This window comes from Erinaceus europaeus, chromosome 2 (assembly GCF_950295315.1).
Source record: "Erinaceus europaeus chromosome 2, mEriEur2.1, whole genome shotgun sequence".
NCBI lineage: Eukaryota > Metazoa > Chordata > Mammalia > Eulipotyphla > Erinaceidae > Erinaceus > Erinaceus europaeus.
Genome location: NC_080163.1, coordinates 124924325 through 124943267, shown reverse-complemented (window position 1 = coordinate 124943267; position 18943 = coordinate 124924325). Strand labels below are relative to the sequence as shown.

Below are 18943 nucleotides of genomic sequence, written 5' to 3'. Positions count from 1 at the left end.
GTATGAGTTTTATGAGATGCACACAATGTAAATTTCTTTTTTTCTTTGTCTTTTTTTTTTTTTTTTTTTTTGCCTCCAGGACTTGGCCTTGGTGCCTGCACTGTGGGGTTTTTTTGGATAAGATACAGAGAAATTGAGAGGGGATGGGAGGTAAAGACAGGGAGAGAGAAAGACACCTGCAGACCTGCTTCACTACTTATGAAGCAACCCCCCCCCACACACACACACAGTTGGAGAGCCAGGGGCTCGAACCAGGATCCTTACTCAAGTCCTTGTACTCTGTAGTATGTGCATGCACAATGTAAATTTCTATCTTTTTGATTTGTTTGTTTGTTTGCTGGGGCATCACTGCTTTGGTTTTCAGAAAGACATCACAACACTAAAGCTTTTTTAGTACTTTGGGGACTAAGCTTGAATGTGGTTTGTAACCATGACAAAGCAAGCACACTATCCAAGAGAGCTATCTTCTTGGCCCAATTCTGCTGTCTGGATAAGTTCTTGGTACACAGATTTGTGACATTAAGCACATTCACTAAGTACTACTGTGCAGCCCTAGCCACTCTCCATCTCTCCCAGCCTGGGACTTTCCCCACTAAACACTCAGCTACTTTCCCACCACCCAGTCCAGCCTCCACCAATCTATTTCTGTCTCCTTGAATCTGTTGGCTCTCAGCCACACACACACACACACACACACAGAGACAGACACACACACACACAGATACACACATACTGGAGTCCCTGGGAATATCCCTTGGTGCTTGACTTGACTTAGCACATTGATGCATGTGAGATGAGGGGCTTTTGAGTCTGGTCTGGCAATTGCTTTGGATCTAGCTGAAGATGGGGTGCGGAGGGGGGTCTGTTCAGCTCTTCTGGTCTCACCATCCCTCAGCATGGTGGGGGAGGCAGAGGACCCCTCAGACCACCACCCTCCAGCTATACTTTCTCTCCCACAGGTGCACATCCTCATGGGCTCCTGTTATAAGACCAAAAAATTTCTGCTATCCCTGGCGGAAAACAAGTTGGGACCCTGCATGCTCCTGGCGCTGAGGGGGAACCAGACCATGGTGGAGGTGAGCACCAGCCTGGGGCCCCTGGTGTCCTGGTAACCCAGCAAAAGGTAAGCTGGGGCAGGTGATTTGCTCCATGCCCCAGCCAGATACACAGAGAGGGAAGAATCAGGTTGCTGGCTTCCAGACTAAGTTGTGGGAGCAGTTGAGTCCAGCCGAGAGTCTGCCCATCCCTTCAAAGAACAGCCTCATCCAGAGTCCCTGGGTCACTGTCCTCCCCATCTCTTGGGCAGATCTTGTGCTTGATGCTGGAATACAACATCATTGACAACAATGACACCCAGTTGCAGATCATCTCAACCCTGGAGAGCACGGGCGTGGGGAAGCGCATGTATGAGCAGCTATGTGACCGGCAGCGGGAGCTGAAGGAGCTGGTGAGTCCACAGCCAACACCCAAAACTCCCAGGCAGACCGACTACCTGAGAACTGGGGTTCAGGGAGCAGAGCTCAGGATACATTGCCACCACTGGTCCTTTTGTCTCCCAGAATCATCCTCCAGAGCCAGAGGGGTTGGGATTAATGCCTTCCAGGTTTCAAATGGCCAAAGAATCACACAGATCATGCAGCATCTGGCCAGGTCTGCATCCTATCTCACCCCTAGAGCCACCAAGAGCAGTCACTGTGCTCTCCTTCCCTGCACCATGTTCCTTCAGTCTTTCCACTTAAGTGCACAGAGACTTGGCTTCCACATCGCAGCACCACCCACACTTTCTGACCAGAAACCTTTCTGTGTCCACATGCATGTGCAGCAGGAAAGAAATGGCATGGAATTCATGCCTGCTAGTATTATGGAACAGTTCTAAACCAACTACTGAGGGGATAAAGAGGGGTGTCTTAATACTCCAGCTCCCTGAGGGTGAGATCACTGAGACCTAGCTTTTCTGCCATTCCCCAGAGGCCCTCAGTTGGTATCTTGATTGACAAGCCCCTTTGCATCAGGGGCCCTCCAGGTCTCATGCCCCCACTTCCCTGCTGGCATTTCTAAGGACCCCCCTCTCTAATAAACATTCACTTTTAAATTCTACCCCACGGCCTGCCCCATGTTACCTTCTGCCATCCAGAATGAGAAATGCTGCCTGAGTGATATTATTATAGAGGTGAGTGTACAAGGATGAGACATGGGGGAAAATGAGTCTTGATTGTCTGGTTTCTGTTGCAGCAAAGGAAAGGTGGGCCCACCAGGCTAACACTGCCCTCCAAGTCCACAGTGAGTTGCTTTGATTCTTTCCTCTGTGTGGCTGGGTTGAGGGAAGAAGGTGGAGTGGCCCTCTGTGCTGGGAAATAGCAGACAGCATGTGGTGTGCGGAGAGGAGAGCAAAGGCTCTACAGTACTTGATGGGACAGGAGGGAACCCCATTGCGGGAAACCAGGAATTTATGTAAAAATGATCGTGGAAATTAATATTTACACTACTATGTAACATTACAAATAATAGTGATTAGTGAGATACGTGGACTGTTTGTGTTCCAGATACGTAGTATTAGTTCATTTTATCTTCACAATAAGCCCATCAGTTGGTGCCTTTTACTGTTTCCATTTTACAAGATCTTCAGCAATCTTTGTTCTTTCTTTTTATTTTTTTAAATTTTATTGGGGGGGTTAATAGTTTACAGTATAGTCTGTAACACATAGATTTCATTTTATTTTCTCTTATATTTGATAGGACAGAGAGAAATTAAGAGGGTGGGGGAGATAGAGAGTGAGAGACAAACATCTGCAATGGTTGAAACTTGCCTTTTGCAACTGAGCCCTTGTGCACACTAACATGCTCAACTAGGTGCATTACTGCCCTTCCATCCTGCCATCCATTCTTCCTTCCTTTCTTTCTCTTCCTCCTCATCCTCTTCGTTCTTCTCCTTCTCCTTTTTCTTCTCTCCTCTCTCTCTCTCTCTCCCCCTCCTTCTCTCTCCTTCTCCCCCCCCCCCATTTTTACCAGAACACTGCTCAGTTCTGACTTATAATGATGCTGGAGATTAAAACCTAGGACTTAAAAGCCTCAGGCATGAAAGTCTTTTTCATAAGCATCATGCTGTCTAACTAGCCCAGTCTCTGCTCTTCCTATACCGCTGCTCCACTACCCTTAAAAAGTGACTGCCGGGAGTCGGGCGGTAGCGCATATGGTTAAGCGCAGGTGGCATAAAGCACAAGGACCGGCGTAAGGATGCCAGTTCAAGCCCCCAGCTCCCCACCTGCAGGGGAGTCACTTCACAGGCGGTGAAGCAGGTCTGCAGGTGTCTATCTTTCTCTCCTCCTCTCTGTCTTCCCCTCCTCTCTCCATTTCTCTCTGTCCTATCCAACAACAACGACAACTACAGTAACTACAACCCTATGGATGTAACAACAAGGGCAACAAAAAGAGAATAAATAAATAGTAAAGAAAAAAAAAAGATTAAAAAAAGTGTCTGCCATCTCACAGTCCAAAAAGGCTCTCAAGCTCCAGCCTTCTTGTCTTCACTCCAGTTAATAGGAAGAAGGCAGAAACAAAGAATGACGTGCCCCATCACTTTAAGGACCATCCTGCAAGTCCCACTAAACATGTCTACTTATATGCCATTGTCCAGATTTGGATTTAGTACTTACATGTAGCTGGGAACTTAGCCTTAGTTTGGGGCAGGTTGTTGACAGCTAAAATGCAAGGGTTTCATCACTGTGATGGAAAAGAGAATGGATATTGCCCTCAGCAGCCTTGCAGTCTTAGGACTGGGAAGTAGTTGAGCTCTACAAGGGGGCCTCAGTGTTTGCATGTGAACAGTGGGCACAAAAGCCGCCTGGGAGAGTGAGGTGGCCAGACACACGTGTATGTGCACATGCCCAGGCCTTAGGGAGAATGTGGCCTCAGAACACCCCAGCTGGTGACTCAGGACATGAGTCATGACACTGAAGGCTTTCTTCTCCACCTCACAGCTGCTCCCTGTAGGGCGTGGTACCAGTCCCCCTCTCTGTCCAACCCACCAAGCCATGTCATCACCCTAGATCCTGAGGACTTACTGCTTCCAGCAACCAATCCTCTGAGGGCAAGGGAGAGGTGGTAGGGAGGAGGCTTCAAGTCTCAGCTCCCACCCTACCCATGGCAGTCCCAGCATCATGCCTCCTCATCTTTGCAGGACGCAGACTTGGCTCGTTTGCTGAGCTCTGGCTCCTTTGGAAACCTGGAGAACCTCAGTTTGGCCTTCACCAATGTAACCAGTGCCTGCGCTGAGCACCTCATCAAACTGCCTTCTCTCAAGCAGCTGAACCTGTGGTCCACTCAGGTACCTGCTGCCCACCCTCCCCTGCTCTGCTCTGCCCTCTTCCATACCCCATCTCTCCACCTTGCTACCCTAGTGTCACCTGCCACAGCCCTGTCTCCCAACTTCCCTTAGACCAGAGGAGGTGTAGTACCCCACAAAGCTCAGTGACCCATTTCACAGTGGGACCTGCCAAGTTCTAAGACAGAACCATGCACAGTCATCTTAGAGTCTCCCAGGGGCAGAACTGAGCATGCAAAAGGCTCTCTGGTCAGAAGGACCTAGGTCAACTCTGACTCTCAGCTGTGAGCCACTGAGTCCAAAGCCCTCCTGTCAGCTGATCTTACTGAGAGGGACCTGACCAGGCCCTCAGTCCTATGGATGGAAGGCAGCTTTGAATGGGAAGGCAGCTTTGGACTCAGGTCCCAAGAAGCCTTTGAGTCTTTAGAGAGACCCTGAAGGTGGGAAGACTGTAAACTTCTGTTCTGGGCCATGCTCTGTCCCCACTCCCTTCCTCACCACTGACCTTGGGTCACTCCCTGGGGACTGAGGGCACAGAGTCAGTCTCTAGGACTGAGGGAATTTGTGCCCTGCAGTTTGGAGATGCTGGCCTGCGGCTCCTGTCGGAACACCTCACCATGCTTCAGGTGCTGAACCTGTGTGAGACACCTGTCACCGATGCTGGATTGCTCGCCCTCAGCTGTGAGTTGGGAGGAACAATGGGATAGAAGGGGGACTGGCTCTCCTCACTCAGTCACTCACTCAGAAAACTGAAGCAGAGCTCCCACTTGGCATTGTACACTAAACAATGTAGATGCAGGGACTCATCCACTCATGAACAAGTGTTTTCTGAGCACCTGCTATGTGACGGGCACCACAAGAGATACCAGGAATAACACATGGAGGCAGGAGGATCTCACCCTCACAGAAGCTTAAGTTCTCGGTAGAGGGTGGAGGGTAGACAAAAAAATTGGGGGCCAGCAGGTGCCTTACCCAGTAGAGAACACATGTTCCCATGTACAAGAACCTGCTTTCAAACCAGCCACCTGTAGAAGGAAGCTTCACAAGCAGTGGAGTGGTGCTGTGTTGTCTCCCCTTCTCTGTATGTCCCTCTCTCCCCCTCTATCCCTTTTTGTCTCCTACCCTTGATCAAAAATGGGGGAAGAAGTGACTGTCATAAGTGGTGGAATGGCATAGATGCTGAACCCCAGAGACAACCCTGGGGAAAAAGCAACAATGAGAATAAAGCCCATCTTGATACTGGCACAGCCCCCGAGCAGCCAAGGTGAAGGCAGGTACTCCAGGCTACCACTGTGCTCCCCAGGCCAGGAGCAGCACTGTCTCCTACAGTGGTTAGCAATCACTGCTGACTTTGACACTGCATTTTTACAAAGTGCCTGGTGATCCTAAAAACATTAAAGTTTGAGAGACTGTGGAGACACTACCGTGGTTATTAGCGCATGGACCTTGCATGGCAGGCGTCCCAGACAGAGCTGAGTGGGGCACTGTCAAAAAAAGAAAAAGATAGAAAAGGGGAGAAAATTAGCTACCAGGAGTAGTAGAGTTGTGCAGACACATTAACCTGGAAGGGGTGAAAAAAATGGATGGAGTCCCAGAGTACTCAAGTGCAGAGTCCTGTGCCCCATCTGGAATGAATCGGGGGAGGCTGCTCAGGGTGGTGATGGGATTTGGGTGTAAAAGCAAGGAATTGGCCCAGGGAGTGGTTTACTGGGCAGCTTCAGGGTTTGTGGAGGGCAGAGAGAAGGAGGTCTGAGTCATTTCTCTACACACATGTTCCCTGGACACTGTCACTGGGCTCACATAGCATGGGCGGAGACCCAGGGCACTGGTGCAGACTGCTGGGCTGCCTGCCATTCTCTGGAATGGGACAGAGTATTCATGTCTTTAACAGGCTCTCTGAGCAACTCTTGAAGCAAACCAAAGTTTAAGGCCTGCTTGCAAGACCTGAGTCAGCTCCTGCTGGGAGAGTGTCCAGAGTTCCATTGGGCTGGTCTGGGGCATGACCGGTGAGCCCTGGAGCTGTTTGGTTCAGGCAGTGAAGAATATGACATGTGGGCTGGGGAGGTAGGTTAGTGACAGAGCACAGGACTTCCAAGGGCAAGGTCTTGGGTTCAAACTCTGCCACCACATATACTAAAGTGATGCTCTTGTTCTCTCCCTCTTTAACAAATCAGTAAAACTTTTTTTTTTTTTTTATCAAATAAAAAGTGACCTGGAATGGGCTGGCCAAATACTTTACCTGTATAGTGTGTTGCTTTGTCATGTGAGTGACCCAGGTTCGAGCCCAGCCCTCACCACGCTGAAGGAAGCTTTAATACTTCGGTCTCTTCCTCTCCCCCACCCCCCACCCCCCACCTCTCTATCTTCTCTATCTCTATCTAAAAAAAAAATTAAATTAAAAAAAATTAAGTGGCCTGGAAAATTACTCAGACAATAGAGTATAAGACTTTCATACCAAAGCCTACCCCCCTCCCCAGCTCTATTCCTGCTGCTACATGCACCTGAGTAGTGCTCTGATGTCTCTTTCATATGAAACTCTTTCTTGTCAATAAATAAATAAATTTCAAAAAAATATAAAAGAGATACTGGTCCCCACCAGACTAAGGAAAGCTTCCCTGGTGTCTTTAGTCTCTGTCTGTCTCCGTCTTGCCAGTGGGTGGATGGGGGGAAGTCATCCTAGAACTGTGAAAACCCAGTGATGATGCATGCTGGGACATGACTTAACCTAGTAGATCACACACTTTACCATGCACAAGAACTTAGGTTTGAGCCATGGGAATACCCACACAGGGGAAGTTTCATTAGTAGTGGAGAGATAGGTGCTGTGGTGTCTCTCCTCTGTCTGTGTGTGTGTGTCTGTGTGTGTGTGTGTGTTTCATTCTCTAAGGAAAAAAAAAAAGGAATCCACTGAGATTAGTGGAATCATGAAGGCACAGATTCGCAGTGATAACCCTGGTGATAAATAAGTAATAGGATGGAACAGAGGTACTAGAAGACAGGGAGAGAACATGGGCCCAGTTTAGGTTAGCTTACACCTAAGACAGACACTTAGGCCATCCTGGCTGGGCCTCTGAGATGCCTCAGCATTTACCATCAACCCCTACCCTGACTTTCCCATCCCTACAGCTGCTCCTTGGAGAGTGACCATGTCTTCCTAAACCCTTGTGACCGTGTCTGTCTGCCTATCATTCCACAGCCATGAAGAGTCTTTGCAGTTTAAACATGAACAGCACCAAGCTCTCGGCTGACACCTACGAAGATTTGAAGGTAATTTCTGCTCTCCCAGGCCAGCGTCTTGAGTCTGGCCATGACACTGACAAGCCCATTAGTCAACTTTAGGTGGGTTGAAAGGAGTGACACAGAGGAAATCCCCAGGGAATTGATAGATTTAAAAGAAGGAGGGAAGCCTGTCTCACACAGAATGATGAAGGGGTAGCCTCTGGAAGTAACAACCACTAACACTGAGTACCAAAAGATAAGAAGCTGGAGAAGAGCAGGTACAAAGGTTCCGAGGCAGAAAGAGCTGGCCCAGGCTGGCTTGTAGCGGTGATGAGAAAGTAAGAAAATATCCTAGAACCTGATTGAGTGAGCCCTCCTATGGTCAAGGATTCTGGGCATTTTTACTCCAAGGGGAGTAAAAGGTTGTAGAGACTGAGCAAGGCAATAAGTTCTGCTTTACAAAGCTTGGAGGAGTGGGGAAACATTTTCCCAGCTGGCTGCGTCACATTGATCAGAGTTTAGACAGGCAACCTGGCCTCAGTTGGCAAGGTGAAACTGGGGAAAGGAGAAGGATGTGAATGGCAGAAGGCGAGGCACATTTTTTTTTTTTTTATAAAATAGCACATCTGTCATCATCGTGTGCTTGGTCTCAGCTGCCCCAGAAGGAGCGGGCACCAACAGAGCCAGCACCCTGGCGGGCAGGGCTGGGCCAGGGCAGGTCGCACCTTGGGTGCAGCACCTATGCCCCTAGAAACCACTTTGAAGAACTTCTCTGCTGGCTTCCCTTGGCTGGACACACCTGTAGCCTTCAATAGGCCTCTGAATTCCCACCTCTAACTTGGCCAGGCTGCCTGGGGCCCAGGGCTTGCTCAGTGGTCAGGTCTGAAGATGTGCTGGGACAGGGACATCCCTACACCCAGGAACCCCAGTCTTGGCAGAGATAAGAACAGCAAACAGAGGCAGACAGAATTAGGTGCTGGTAGGGAGGGTGGTTACCTTCCATCCATCACTGCAGAAAAACCTGTACAAAAGGGAGTTTGGAGAAGTGAATTAGCTCAACAGGCCTAGGACTTACCTCAAGAGGTGGCCAGCAGTGCTCATCCGAGCCCTTAGAGAGGATCAGATCTCAGCATCAACTAAAATGCAGACTGTGCACAGGAAAGTGAGAGAAACAAAGATCTAAATATCACTGAGACCAGGAGGGGGTGGCAGTGGACCACTTGGGAAGAAAAGTCATTTTCATTCAGTGTTTGCTGGGACATATTGGTACAAACTGACCAGCAGCATACGGCTTCCTGTTTCAGAAGCTTGCCTGTTTGGGGGGCCTGGGAATCGAGGGCAGCTGTGAAGAAGGGTGTGACTTTGGCAGATACCAGTCTGCCAAAAGCTTCCTGGTTTTTTGAGAGAACCCAGAAATCCAGATTCTTTTGTGATGCCTCCTAGTCTTGAAATACTGGCTTAAATATTCTTTAAACACTGCACAAGGAGGTGTAGGCCCCAAGTTAATAAGCTCCACCTAGGCAGTGGGGAACCACTGAGGGTTGTTAAGCACAAGAGAGATGGTACAAAAGTCAGGTGTGGGTGTGTGTGTGTGTGTGTGTGTGTGTGTGTGTGTGTGTGTGTGTGTGTGTGTGTGTGTGTTAGAAGATCGTGACAGCTAGTATCCAGGAGAGCTGGGTAGGGAGGAAGTAGAAGTAGAGTAGAGAGCCATCAGCAGGCAGCTGAGTCTCTGCACAGAGGATTGTGAAGAGAAGTCAGCATTTATAAGGAGAGGAAGTACACCTGCATGACACAAAGGGGGTCGGGATGCAGAGCAGGAAAGAGCTCTAAGGAGCAGCTGGTGGCATCGCTGCAGTTTATCAATGACTCCAAAGTGGAGGCCCCCTGAATCTTCCCAGCCCCTGGTCCCTGTACCTTCTGCTGACCCCACTTCACTTACCCTCCCATTTACTGATAATGAGACAACATAGATGATTATGGGTATGAGAACTAATCCTGTCCTCAGAGCTCTGGCTGGACTTGCCACCACCCAGCATTTGGTCCCTGGCATCATCCTGTGCACCAGGGGCTACACCCTGATTTGCTTCACAGAAGAGGGTATTTAGGGTTACAGGAGAGGGAGGGTTGTAGGCAACAAGCACATTTCACACACCTTTCCAGCCCTATGGCCTCTGGCCACACCTCCCAGCTGCTGGTTGGTCTCCCTTAGGCCATCAGCCGGTGGGTGGGGAAGGAGCTGAGCCCCAGGGCCACCACCACTGCAGGTGGAGCCAGGCATTGCCCTGTTCTGGAAGGGAACAAGATCCTCTTGCTCCCTGCAGGCCAAGCTCCCCAACCTGAAGGAGGTGGACGTCCGCTACACAGAAGCCTGGTGAAGCTCCCCACCCTGCAGGAAGGAGTTTGCAAGTGCAACACAACTCTCAAACTAATAGCCGTAGAGCGGCCTTGGCCTGGGGTCCCACCCCCAGTGTCCAGGCTGTGAGATAGATTGGGGAAGTCTTTCTGGGGGCAGAGGGCAAAGGGGGGAGGGGGTGGGGGGGGGGCCCGTCAGCACGCCCAGCCCCCACCTAATTCTTTTAGCTTCATAATCGGAAACCTTGACCTGATCTCAAATGGACTTGTAGCAACCAGAGGAGCGTCAGCGGGTCAGGGAGGGGGGTGGGCTTGGGGTGGGGTGGGGGGGGCTTCGTGGATTTTCTTTGCCTTTGTGTTTAATGCCGTGTGGGAAAAGTCAACTTTGATGCCACCACCATCATCATCAGGAGACCCTGCCGGGCCTGGAGGGCTGACCCCAGATGCTCTCTTGGAGGCTCCAGCCGACCTCGTCCCCCCATGGGGACCAGAAGACCCATCACGGCCATCCTGTGTCCTTGCCATCGCTATGCAAAGTGATTCTCGTTGTACATAAGATTTAAATAACGCGCCTATTTAAGAAATGTTGAAAAATTGCAGGTCTGGGACCTGCCTCTTATTTATGAAGTCTGACCCTCTGCCCGCCTCCCACCCCAGGCCTGTAGTTCTGTCTGAACCAGTCAGCTGTCTGTCTGTCAGGGTAGTGCTAGTATTATTGTTTTTTTTTTTAAAGGAAACAGACAAAACAAAACAAAAAATGAACCTCCTTGGAAAATTAATTGCTTTTTCGTAATGGATTCCCTATGCTAATGCTTAGTCTGTCTGTCCACCCAGCTACCCACTCTGCATTTCTGATTCCCAAGTGTCTCCAGCTTCCTCACAAGGTGGGAGGTCAGTCTAGGGGAGGAGAAGGAAGTGGGGTCTCCCGTATTGTTGTGCTCCTCTGAGGCCTGGCTTTTTTTCGGCCCCCTTTTACACATGCAGGGGGGGGGTGCTAACCTGTCCTCCTAGTAGAGCTGTTTCCTACCCCTCCCCCAAGAGCCCTCACCTCTGGTGGCCCCTGTGTTCCTGATCCCGATTGAGAATCTCCCGCCCCCCACGATCCTGTGCTTCACGTGGCCTCCCCCCTGCATGCCCATGCCCACCTCTTTGCATGGTCTCCTGGGAGAAGAGAGGGATGCCACCTCCACCAGCCTGACTGCCCCCTGCCCTCCCCTGACCTCCCTTCCGAAATATGACCACTGCAGCTCAGACATCCCCCACCCTGCCCTACCACAAACCAGCCTCCCTTTCTTTTATACACAGTCGCCCTCACTGTACAGAACAGCCCCTTCAAGGCTGACTTGGGGCCCCCCTCCCCCCAAGCCCCACTTTCTGTTGGTTTAGCACAAATACTCCTTCCCCCTCAACTCCTGCACCTCCAGACCTACTCCCTTCTCCCCATCAATGTAATTGTTTTATATCTATTTAATCTTATTCAATGGAAACCATGCTTTTGTTGTTTTATACTTTGCTAGGTAGACTTTATTACCCCCCCACGATGCCCTCATTTTTTTTAAAAAAAAAAAAAAAGGAAAAAAAATTGGGTTTCAGTCTTAATTCCTTTTCGTGCCAGATTTTATTTTGTGTGTGCGTGTGAGTATTCTGTTTCGTGTTCTGTTTTTGTTCTCCTGTTGTTGTCGGGTTTGATTCTCTCCCCACCCACCCCCCTTGGGTCCCATACTCTACAGCACTCTGGTGCAGGAAGAAGCAGGAGCAAAAAAAAAAAAAAAAATTAAAAAAAAGAAAAAGAAAAAGAAGAACCGAGACATGCCACCTTTCCCTACGCACTGTTGCTTTTCCTGATGGTTAATACTACTGTCACGTAGCTGTGTTCAGAGATGTGAAATACTTTCAGGCAAAAATAAACTGTAAGTGACTCATTGACATCTGTCCTCTCTGTATGGCTTCTCGGGGGCTGGGGTTGGGGAGGGGACATGACCAGGCTGGGAGCTGAGGTCAAAGCAGGGCCTGAATAAACACTGTATCTTTGGCACTCTGGCCTGTAGGCCTGCATCTTCCACATGGGGCCCTTATGTGTGTTGTAGGGTACTATACAGAGCTTCTAGCCTTCACCTGCTGGGTGCTGATAGCCCACACCTTCACAGTGTCTCCTGGGGTACAGAATCACCCCAAACACTCATAAGAGGTCTGGTCCAGAGCTTCTCAAACTAACTCATGTTTTAGAGTCTCAGGAAAAATGCAGATTCTGGCCCCCAGGTTTAAGCAGGGCCTAAGGCTGTACTTCTAGGGAGCTCGGGCTAAGGCAGATGCTGCTTCTGAGTTCACATGCCTAGAACCTTCTTTCCACCCAGCTTCTTCCTCTCCTCAGATTTCAGAGAAAACAAACTTGAAGTGTTCATGAGGAAACTTGAGCTCTAGCTCAGTTCCTAAAGTCTCCCAGCCCAGCATGATGGTATCACCTTCACTGTGTGGGGGCAGCATGGCTAAAAAGGGGTAAAGAGGGTTCGAGTGACCAAGAGGGCACATCTGAATGGAACACTAAGCCTTTTGAGTCCCGGAGCTCTGAGTTCTGGTCCAAGGGCTAGGCGGCCTGGCATCTTAGTGCCAGCTGCAGGTATAGGGGAGTGTGTGTGTGTGTGTGTGTGTGTGTGTGTGTGTACGTACAGGCATATGCAAAGCACTATGGTCTGCTCTACTGCTAACATCTGATATGCCAGAACTAGGAACTACCAGATAGGGTTGTGAAGTGTGAGGAGTGACTCTTCTTATATCCCTGTGTCATATGCACTGCTTTGCCTCTAGTCTTCTGTTAAACCCAGAGACCACAGGCTACAGCCCAAGGCCAGAAAGCAAGCAGGCAGATAGATATCCCCTCCCCTCAAGAAGGCTGGTAATGGTCCCCTATTTGATGGCCCAGCTATACCATTTTCCCCTTTTCCCTTCAGACCTATGTAATGACAGTTCGCTTGCTCTGCTTTTTAGCTCCTGGTGACATCTACATTGTGGGCTCCAGGGCACGTCTCTGCCTCCCAAGTGCCTCTCTGGTGTTCTTGCTGCTTTGTTGTCTCTTTACTTGTCCTTTATTTTTATTTTATTTATTTATTTGGGTGGAATCAGAAGAATCAGTAGGGAAGAGGAAGCTAGGGAGAGAGAAGACAGATACCTGCAGCACTGCTTCACTACTCATGAAGCCACCCTTGGGGGTGGGAACCAGGGGCTTGAACTCTGGTTTTTGCACAAGGTAATGCATGCAGTCAGCTGAGTGCAGCACTACTCAGCCCTATCTCTTGGCTTGTTAGGACTCACTTCTGTTTCACTTCCTAAATAATTTACCTCTACTAGTATCATCAGCTCAGAAGCCTACTCTGGGAAGCCCAAAGATCTACTGGAGGGTAGGAACAGGCAGCAGATCACCAGGTGATCTGTCCCTGGTGACAGTTAATAACCAAGACATATCCCGGCAGTGGGGACACAGACCCAGGGATGGGAGGTCAGCTGCAAAAATGCTCAAACCCCACGGATGGGAGCAAGAATTGGTTAGACCACTAAAAGTTAAACATCTGCTCACCCCTGACCCCAAAGTTCTTTTCTGGGTAAACACCAGAGAGAAATGAGCTCACACACACCCCCCAAAACAATGTTTATAGCAGCAGCATTCATAACGATCCCAAATGTCCACTAGCAGAAAGAATAAACAAACTTGTCAGATTGTTAGACATGGGATAACATAGATACCTTCACCAGTGGAGTAATCAATACACAGTGACATCCAGAAAAATGGAATTCTAACGAAAAAGGGAATGAATGACATGAAGTAACTGAACAGGTAAGACAATGTATGAAAGCCAGACACCAACAGGATTTGATTCCAGTTATATAACATCATGAATGGGCACAGTTGTAACTATGGAGGCCCCCAGAGTGGCTGGGGTGGGGGTTGCTTGGTAAGGTAGGAAAAAGTGACCCTTCTGGAGAGAGGAGAACGCTCTACATTTTGATCTGTGGTTATAGAGTTGTTTGCACACTCACAAAGGAGCACACTGAAGATTTGTGTGATTGTCTGTGTAGGAACATTCATTCATTCACTGAGCAACAATTATTCAGGTGAATAAAATCCAAATGTTCTTCAGTGGTTGAACAGATATAGCTTATGTAGACCATCAGCTATTAGCCATCCATACAAGCACTACAGAACTGAGATTGACGCTTTAAATTGGGTAAATCTGGAAAACATTCACATAAGTAAAATACACTAGACACAGCAGAACATGTGTCTCAGGACTCCATTATATAAAAGATGCAGAAAATCGGGTCTGTATAGAGAAAAAGCAGGCTCATGTTTACCAATGGTCAGGGAGCAGCTTCTTGGATTGGGGTGGGGCTTTATTTTAGTGATCAGATAAATGTGGAACTCTATGGGGTGGTGATTATACTACGTTGTGAATGTTCTAGGGCTCGCTTGGTGCTGGTACTATAAACTTACCACTCCTGGTGGCCATTTTTTCCATTTTATTTGATAGGACAGAGAGAAATTGAGAGGGGAGAGGAAAGAGAGAGAGGGAAAGAGAGAAAGAGAGGGAGAGAGAGAGACCTGCAGACCTATTTCACTGCTTGCAGGTGGGGAGCAGAGGCTCAAACCCTTGTGCTTAGTACTAAGTGAGCTTAACTGGTGTGCCACCGTCCAACCCTCTAAAATGATTTAATTAACGTTTTGTGTGTGTGTGTGTGAAAATGTGGTTTCTGCCCATCTCCAATTGGACCTGGGAGGTGACTGGTACCAGTGTCATCATAAAGTCTGTTAGAGCACTTATCCTTGTAAAGCTTTTTGGTAAATGGTTGAGTTTCCCTGCTTCTAAACAGTCTACTGACATCTGCTGGACTAGTCTCATAAATACACATACCTCTGATGCACACCTTCAGATGGGGCCACCCTTGTGCAGTGTATAGCCTGCACAACTGTACATGGTGGGATGTGTGACTTTGTTTTTCAGTATGTTCTGTCCAGATATAGATGGGACCTTGAAAACCTTGATGTTGGCCTACATACCTATTCCCACTCTAATGCTGAAAAGGCTAGCCTGGACTAGCCTTGCTCATATTTTTCAGGTACCTTGAAATGCAGGTAGTCCCTGATCTGTATATTCAAACCTGGCCTTTGGAAACACCTTCAAAAGGCAACTTTCCCTAAGGTAAGTTTACTCCCATCTGTAGAACCAGGAGGTTGTGGATAACTGGAAGAGTCTCCACCAATCTCCTGTCAACAAACATATTGGATGTTTTTTTTCTTGCTCTGCTCCCTTCAAATACCAGATTGTGCCAGTTCTCTGATTTTCCAAAGAGGAGAAGGAGATATTAGATCCTGTGGGAAGGAGATCCAGGGAAAGGGAAGCTGGGATCTTAGCCCCTTCCTAGGCACAAGAGAACCCACAGCACCTCTTCTCTGCAGCCCTCTTCCCATGTGACATACTGAGGTGGGGAGGGAGCAATTATTTTGCCGGCCTCTTTATGAACAATAGTACCTCACTGTAAGCACCTCACAGCCCTGGAGTTCCAGAAGGACTCATCACAGACATGGGGGTGAGCTCTGTGGCCCTTGCCAGAGACCAGCACTGTCACACAGAAGCAGAATGTAAGTCACATGTGTAATGTCAGTGTATAATGTAAACTGTTGCACTAGTAACACTTTTTTTTAATCTTTATTTTGAATAGAGACAGAAATTGTGAGGGGAGGGGGAAATAGTGTGGGAGAAAGACAGGGAGACATCTGCAGACCTACTTCACTAACTGTGAAGCTTTCCTCCTGCAGGAGGGGACCCAGGGCTTGAACTCAGATCCTTGCGTACTGTAATGTGTGCACTTAACCAGGTGCACCACCGCCTGGCCCCCACTAGCCACACTTTCAAAAGCTAAAGTGTAACAGCATACTTTCCTTAGTTTTAGTATATCTACAAAAATCACCATTTCAGTATGCAATCCATCTAAGAGTTATTAAGGAGGTACTGTGTGATTGTTCCCCTTACAAAATCTTTGAAGCAATTTTGTGCATTGCATTTCCAGCACACTCCTCTGCAATCTGTTTCATCACATGCTCAGGGCATCGTACTGTGAATTAATAAGCAAATGAATGAACAAAGGAATGAATGAATGAGGAGCTCACTAAAAAAAAAAAAAAGCAAGCATCTATGCAGATATGGGGCAGTGGCCTGGGCAACAGGACCAGGTTCTTGACTTTGAGCTGAAGTGTGTGACCTTGGCAACCAGGCAGCAGCTTCATTCAGAGAGCTCTGTCCCCTGTTAGATGTGGAGCCCAAGACAAGCCAATGTCCTTCAACTGCTACTCCTCCTCCATCCATCTTCCTTTTGCTTTCTACAGCCTTACATTTAATCAGTCACTCATTCATTCATTTACTGGGCAAAAAAAAAAGTATTCCCCTGGACCCAGCAACCCACTGTGGAAAGCCAGTCAGGAAAGGTCACATGTATGGATGCAGTCGTGTAGGGAACTCCATGGAGACAGAAAAATTCCCAATTGGCGACTGAGACTTGAGGGGGCTGGTGGGGTACGGAAGTGACAGCTAAAGGGCATGGGGTTGCCTTTTGGAGTGATGGGAATGTCCTATTGTTAAAATTGTGTGATCAGGTCAGCAGGATAGCTCATCTGAGAAGGTGTCTATTTTGTCATGCATGCAACCCAGGTTCAAGCCGTGGCCATTTCATCACTGGAGGAAGCTTCAGTTCCGTATTTCCTCTCTTTCTCGATCTTTCCCTTTCTAAGTAAAAAAAAAAAAAAAAAAAAAAGCCAGGAACAGTGACACCCTTGCAAGAACAGCAAACAGCAAAATGTGGCATCTGCATGAGCTGACATACCAACAAACATGGAAAACTGTGCACTTTACTTAGGCAGATTCTGTGCTTGTGATTCTTATCTTACAAGGGCTTTAAAAAAATTGGGGTGGGGACAACAGCTGAGTGAAAGGCACGTGGCGTCATCCCGTCAGGACAAGAATTCCACAAATCACTACTGACAGCCGTGCAGGCCGTCCGCGCACCTCCGAGAGGGGGCAGCACCGAGCATAGGCCGGGCGGGGGCGGGGCGGGGGTGGTGGGGGGAAGAGGGGGCAGTTCTAGTTCCTCAGTCCGCGCTGGGTACTCGGAAAGATTTTGTGCCTGAATAGACAGCACGATGCTGGGGGCTTGAGAGCATGGGAGGCAAAGGTCACACAGGCGTCATCCGAGGGCACTGGGGGAACGTAGACATTTAAAAGAAAAAACATGGGGCTGGCGCGCGAAGTCCTTGACTTGTGAAGCTCAGTGGGTCGGGGCTGGGGAGCCGCCGCCCTCGGTGCCGCCTCCTACGGAGGAAGGGAGAGCTAGAGGTGGGTCTGCAGGCGGGGGCTGGGCTGGGGAGATGGGCAGGTCCACCCCTCCCACACCTGTCCTGCCCCGCCCCATGCACAGCAGTGTCCAGTCAGATCCGAGCAGCGCCAACGCCCTGAAGTCCCAGCTGCTGCAAATCCGTCTGGGGCCGCGGTGGGGGGGCGGAGGCGGCCTTGACGTCATCGTTGCCATGGAGACCGCGGCTTCGCTCCGCACGTGCGACGCTTGAGCCCCTCGGGCAGCTGGGGGGAGGGGCAGCTGCGGGGGGAGGGGAGCCGGCACGCGGCGCCCAGCCTGACCCTCAGACTGTGTCTCCCTTTCCCGTCGTGGGTGCAGGTGCAGCACCCCCAGAAAAGGGCCGCACGCCTCCCCAGGGCCAGGGCTGCCTTCCCGACTTAGGAGTCCGGATTCCATCCCCTGGGGGCCGCCTCAAGCCCCACTCGTAGGCTCGGGCTCTTGGCATCAGCCAGCCCAGTTTCCACCGTGCCCCCCCCTTCGTCTCTTCCCCCCAACTCCATTTCCTTTCCCTGTCCTTCCTGCTGGCGCTGGGTACCTCCAAGGCCTCAGACAGCGCCGCCTCCCCAAGTTCGCCCACCGGGGACCCCGGAGCTGACCAGGGAGGAGCCGCGGGGTGGAGCCCCCCAAACCAGCCGCCATGCTGCTGGGTCACAGGGCAGCCCGCCGCCACCCCGCCCGGCTCCGGCAGTCAAGTCAAGCAGGGAAAGAGGACCTGCTTTAGAAGGATGCATGCAAAAAAGAAAATAAGAAGAATAAAATCGGGAGGGGGGGCAGGGGCGGGAGGTGACCCTGGAGCCAGAGCAGAAGCGGGGAGCCCGGAGTGTGTGTGGAGAGCTTTCTGGGCCAGGCAAAGGTCCGGTGGTGGGAACACGGTGGGTTGTGAACAGCCATCTCATTTATTTGTTTGTTTGCTTGTTCATTTACGAGAGAGATGGGAGACAGACCAGACCACTGCTCAGCTGTGCTGTCTGCCGGTGCTGGGGATTGAACCTGGACCCACAGGAGGCTCAGGCATGAAAGGCTTTTTGCATGTCCATCAGGCTGCCTCCCGAGCCTGCCATCTGATTTCTGGAGCCTCCATATTGCTTTTTTAATTTAATTTTATTTTTAAACTTATTTACTCCCTTTTGTTGCCATTGTTGTTTTATTGTTATTGTTGTCGTCATTCTTGGATAGGACAGAGAAATGGAGAGAGGAGGGGAAGACAAAGGGGGAGAGAAAGACAGACACCTGCAGAATAGCTTCACTGCTTGTGAAGCGACTCCCCTGCAGGTGGGGAGCCGGGGGCTCGAACCTGGATCCTTACTCTGGTCCTTGCGCTTTGCGCCACCAGCGCTTAACCCACTGCGCTACCGCCAGACTCCCTTATTTTATTTTTTAACGATTTTCACTTATTAATGAGAATGATAGGAGAGAGAGAGAAAGGAAACAGACATCACTCTGGTACATGTGCTCCCTGGGGACTGAACTCAGCCCCTCACGCCTGAGTCAGAGTCCAGCGCTTTATCCTTTGCGCCACCTCCGGGCGCCACCGGATTGCTGTTTGGCAGATGACAAGGCTGAGGCCGGAGCACACGAGGCAGAGCTGGTTACGGAAAGGTCCCGAGTGGGTAGGGAGGGCCCAGGTGCTGCACCTGTGCTCCAGGTGGAGCC

The 18943-nt window shown here is 49.8% G+C and overlaps 1 protein-coding gene across 2 annotated transcripts in view; it reads left to right on the top strand.

The window, feature by feature from the left end:
• Positions 1–11818, top strand: part of CMIP (c-Maf inducing protein) — a 226406-nt gene extending 214588 nt beyond the window's left edge. Inside the window, exons 15-21 of one of the 2 annotated variants that reach the window (XM_007516621.3) lie at positions 960–1076; positions 1307–1447; positions 2233–2280; positions 4178–4324; positions 4897–5002; positions 7518–7588; positions 9862–11818. In XM_007516621.3, coding sequence (XP_007516683.2) covers positions 960–1076; positions 1307–1447; positions 2233–2280; positions 4178–4324; positions 4897–5002; positions 7518–7588; positions 9862–9915 — 684 coding nt within the window. In that variant the 3' untranslated portion in view covers positions 9916–11818. The remainder of the gene's footprint in view (positions 1–959; positions 1077–1306; positions 1448–2232; positions 2281–4177; positions 4325–4896; positions 5003–7517; positions 7589–9861) is intronic. The other variant, XM_060185115.1, reaches the window with a different exon arrangement.
• Positions 11819–18943: the final 7125 nt, after the last annotated feature.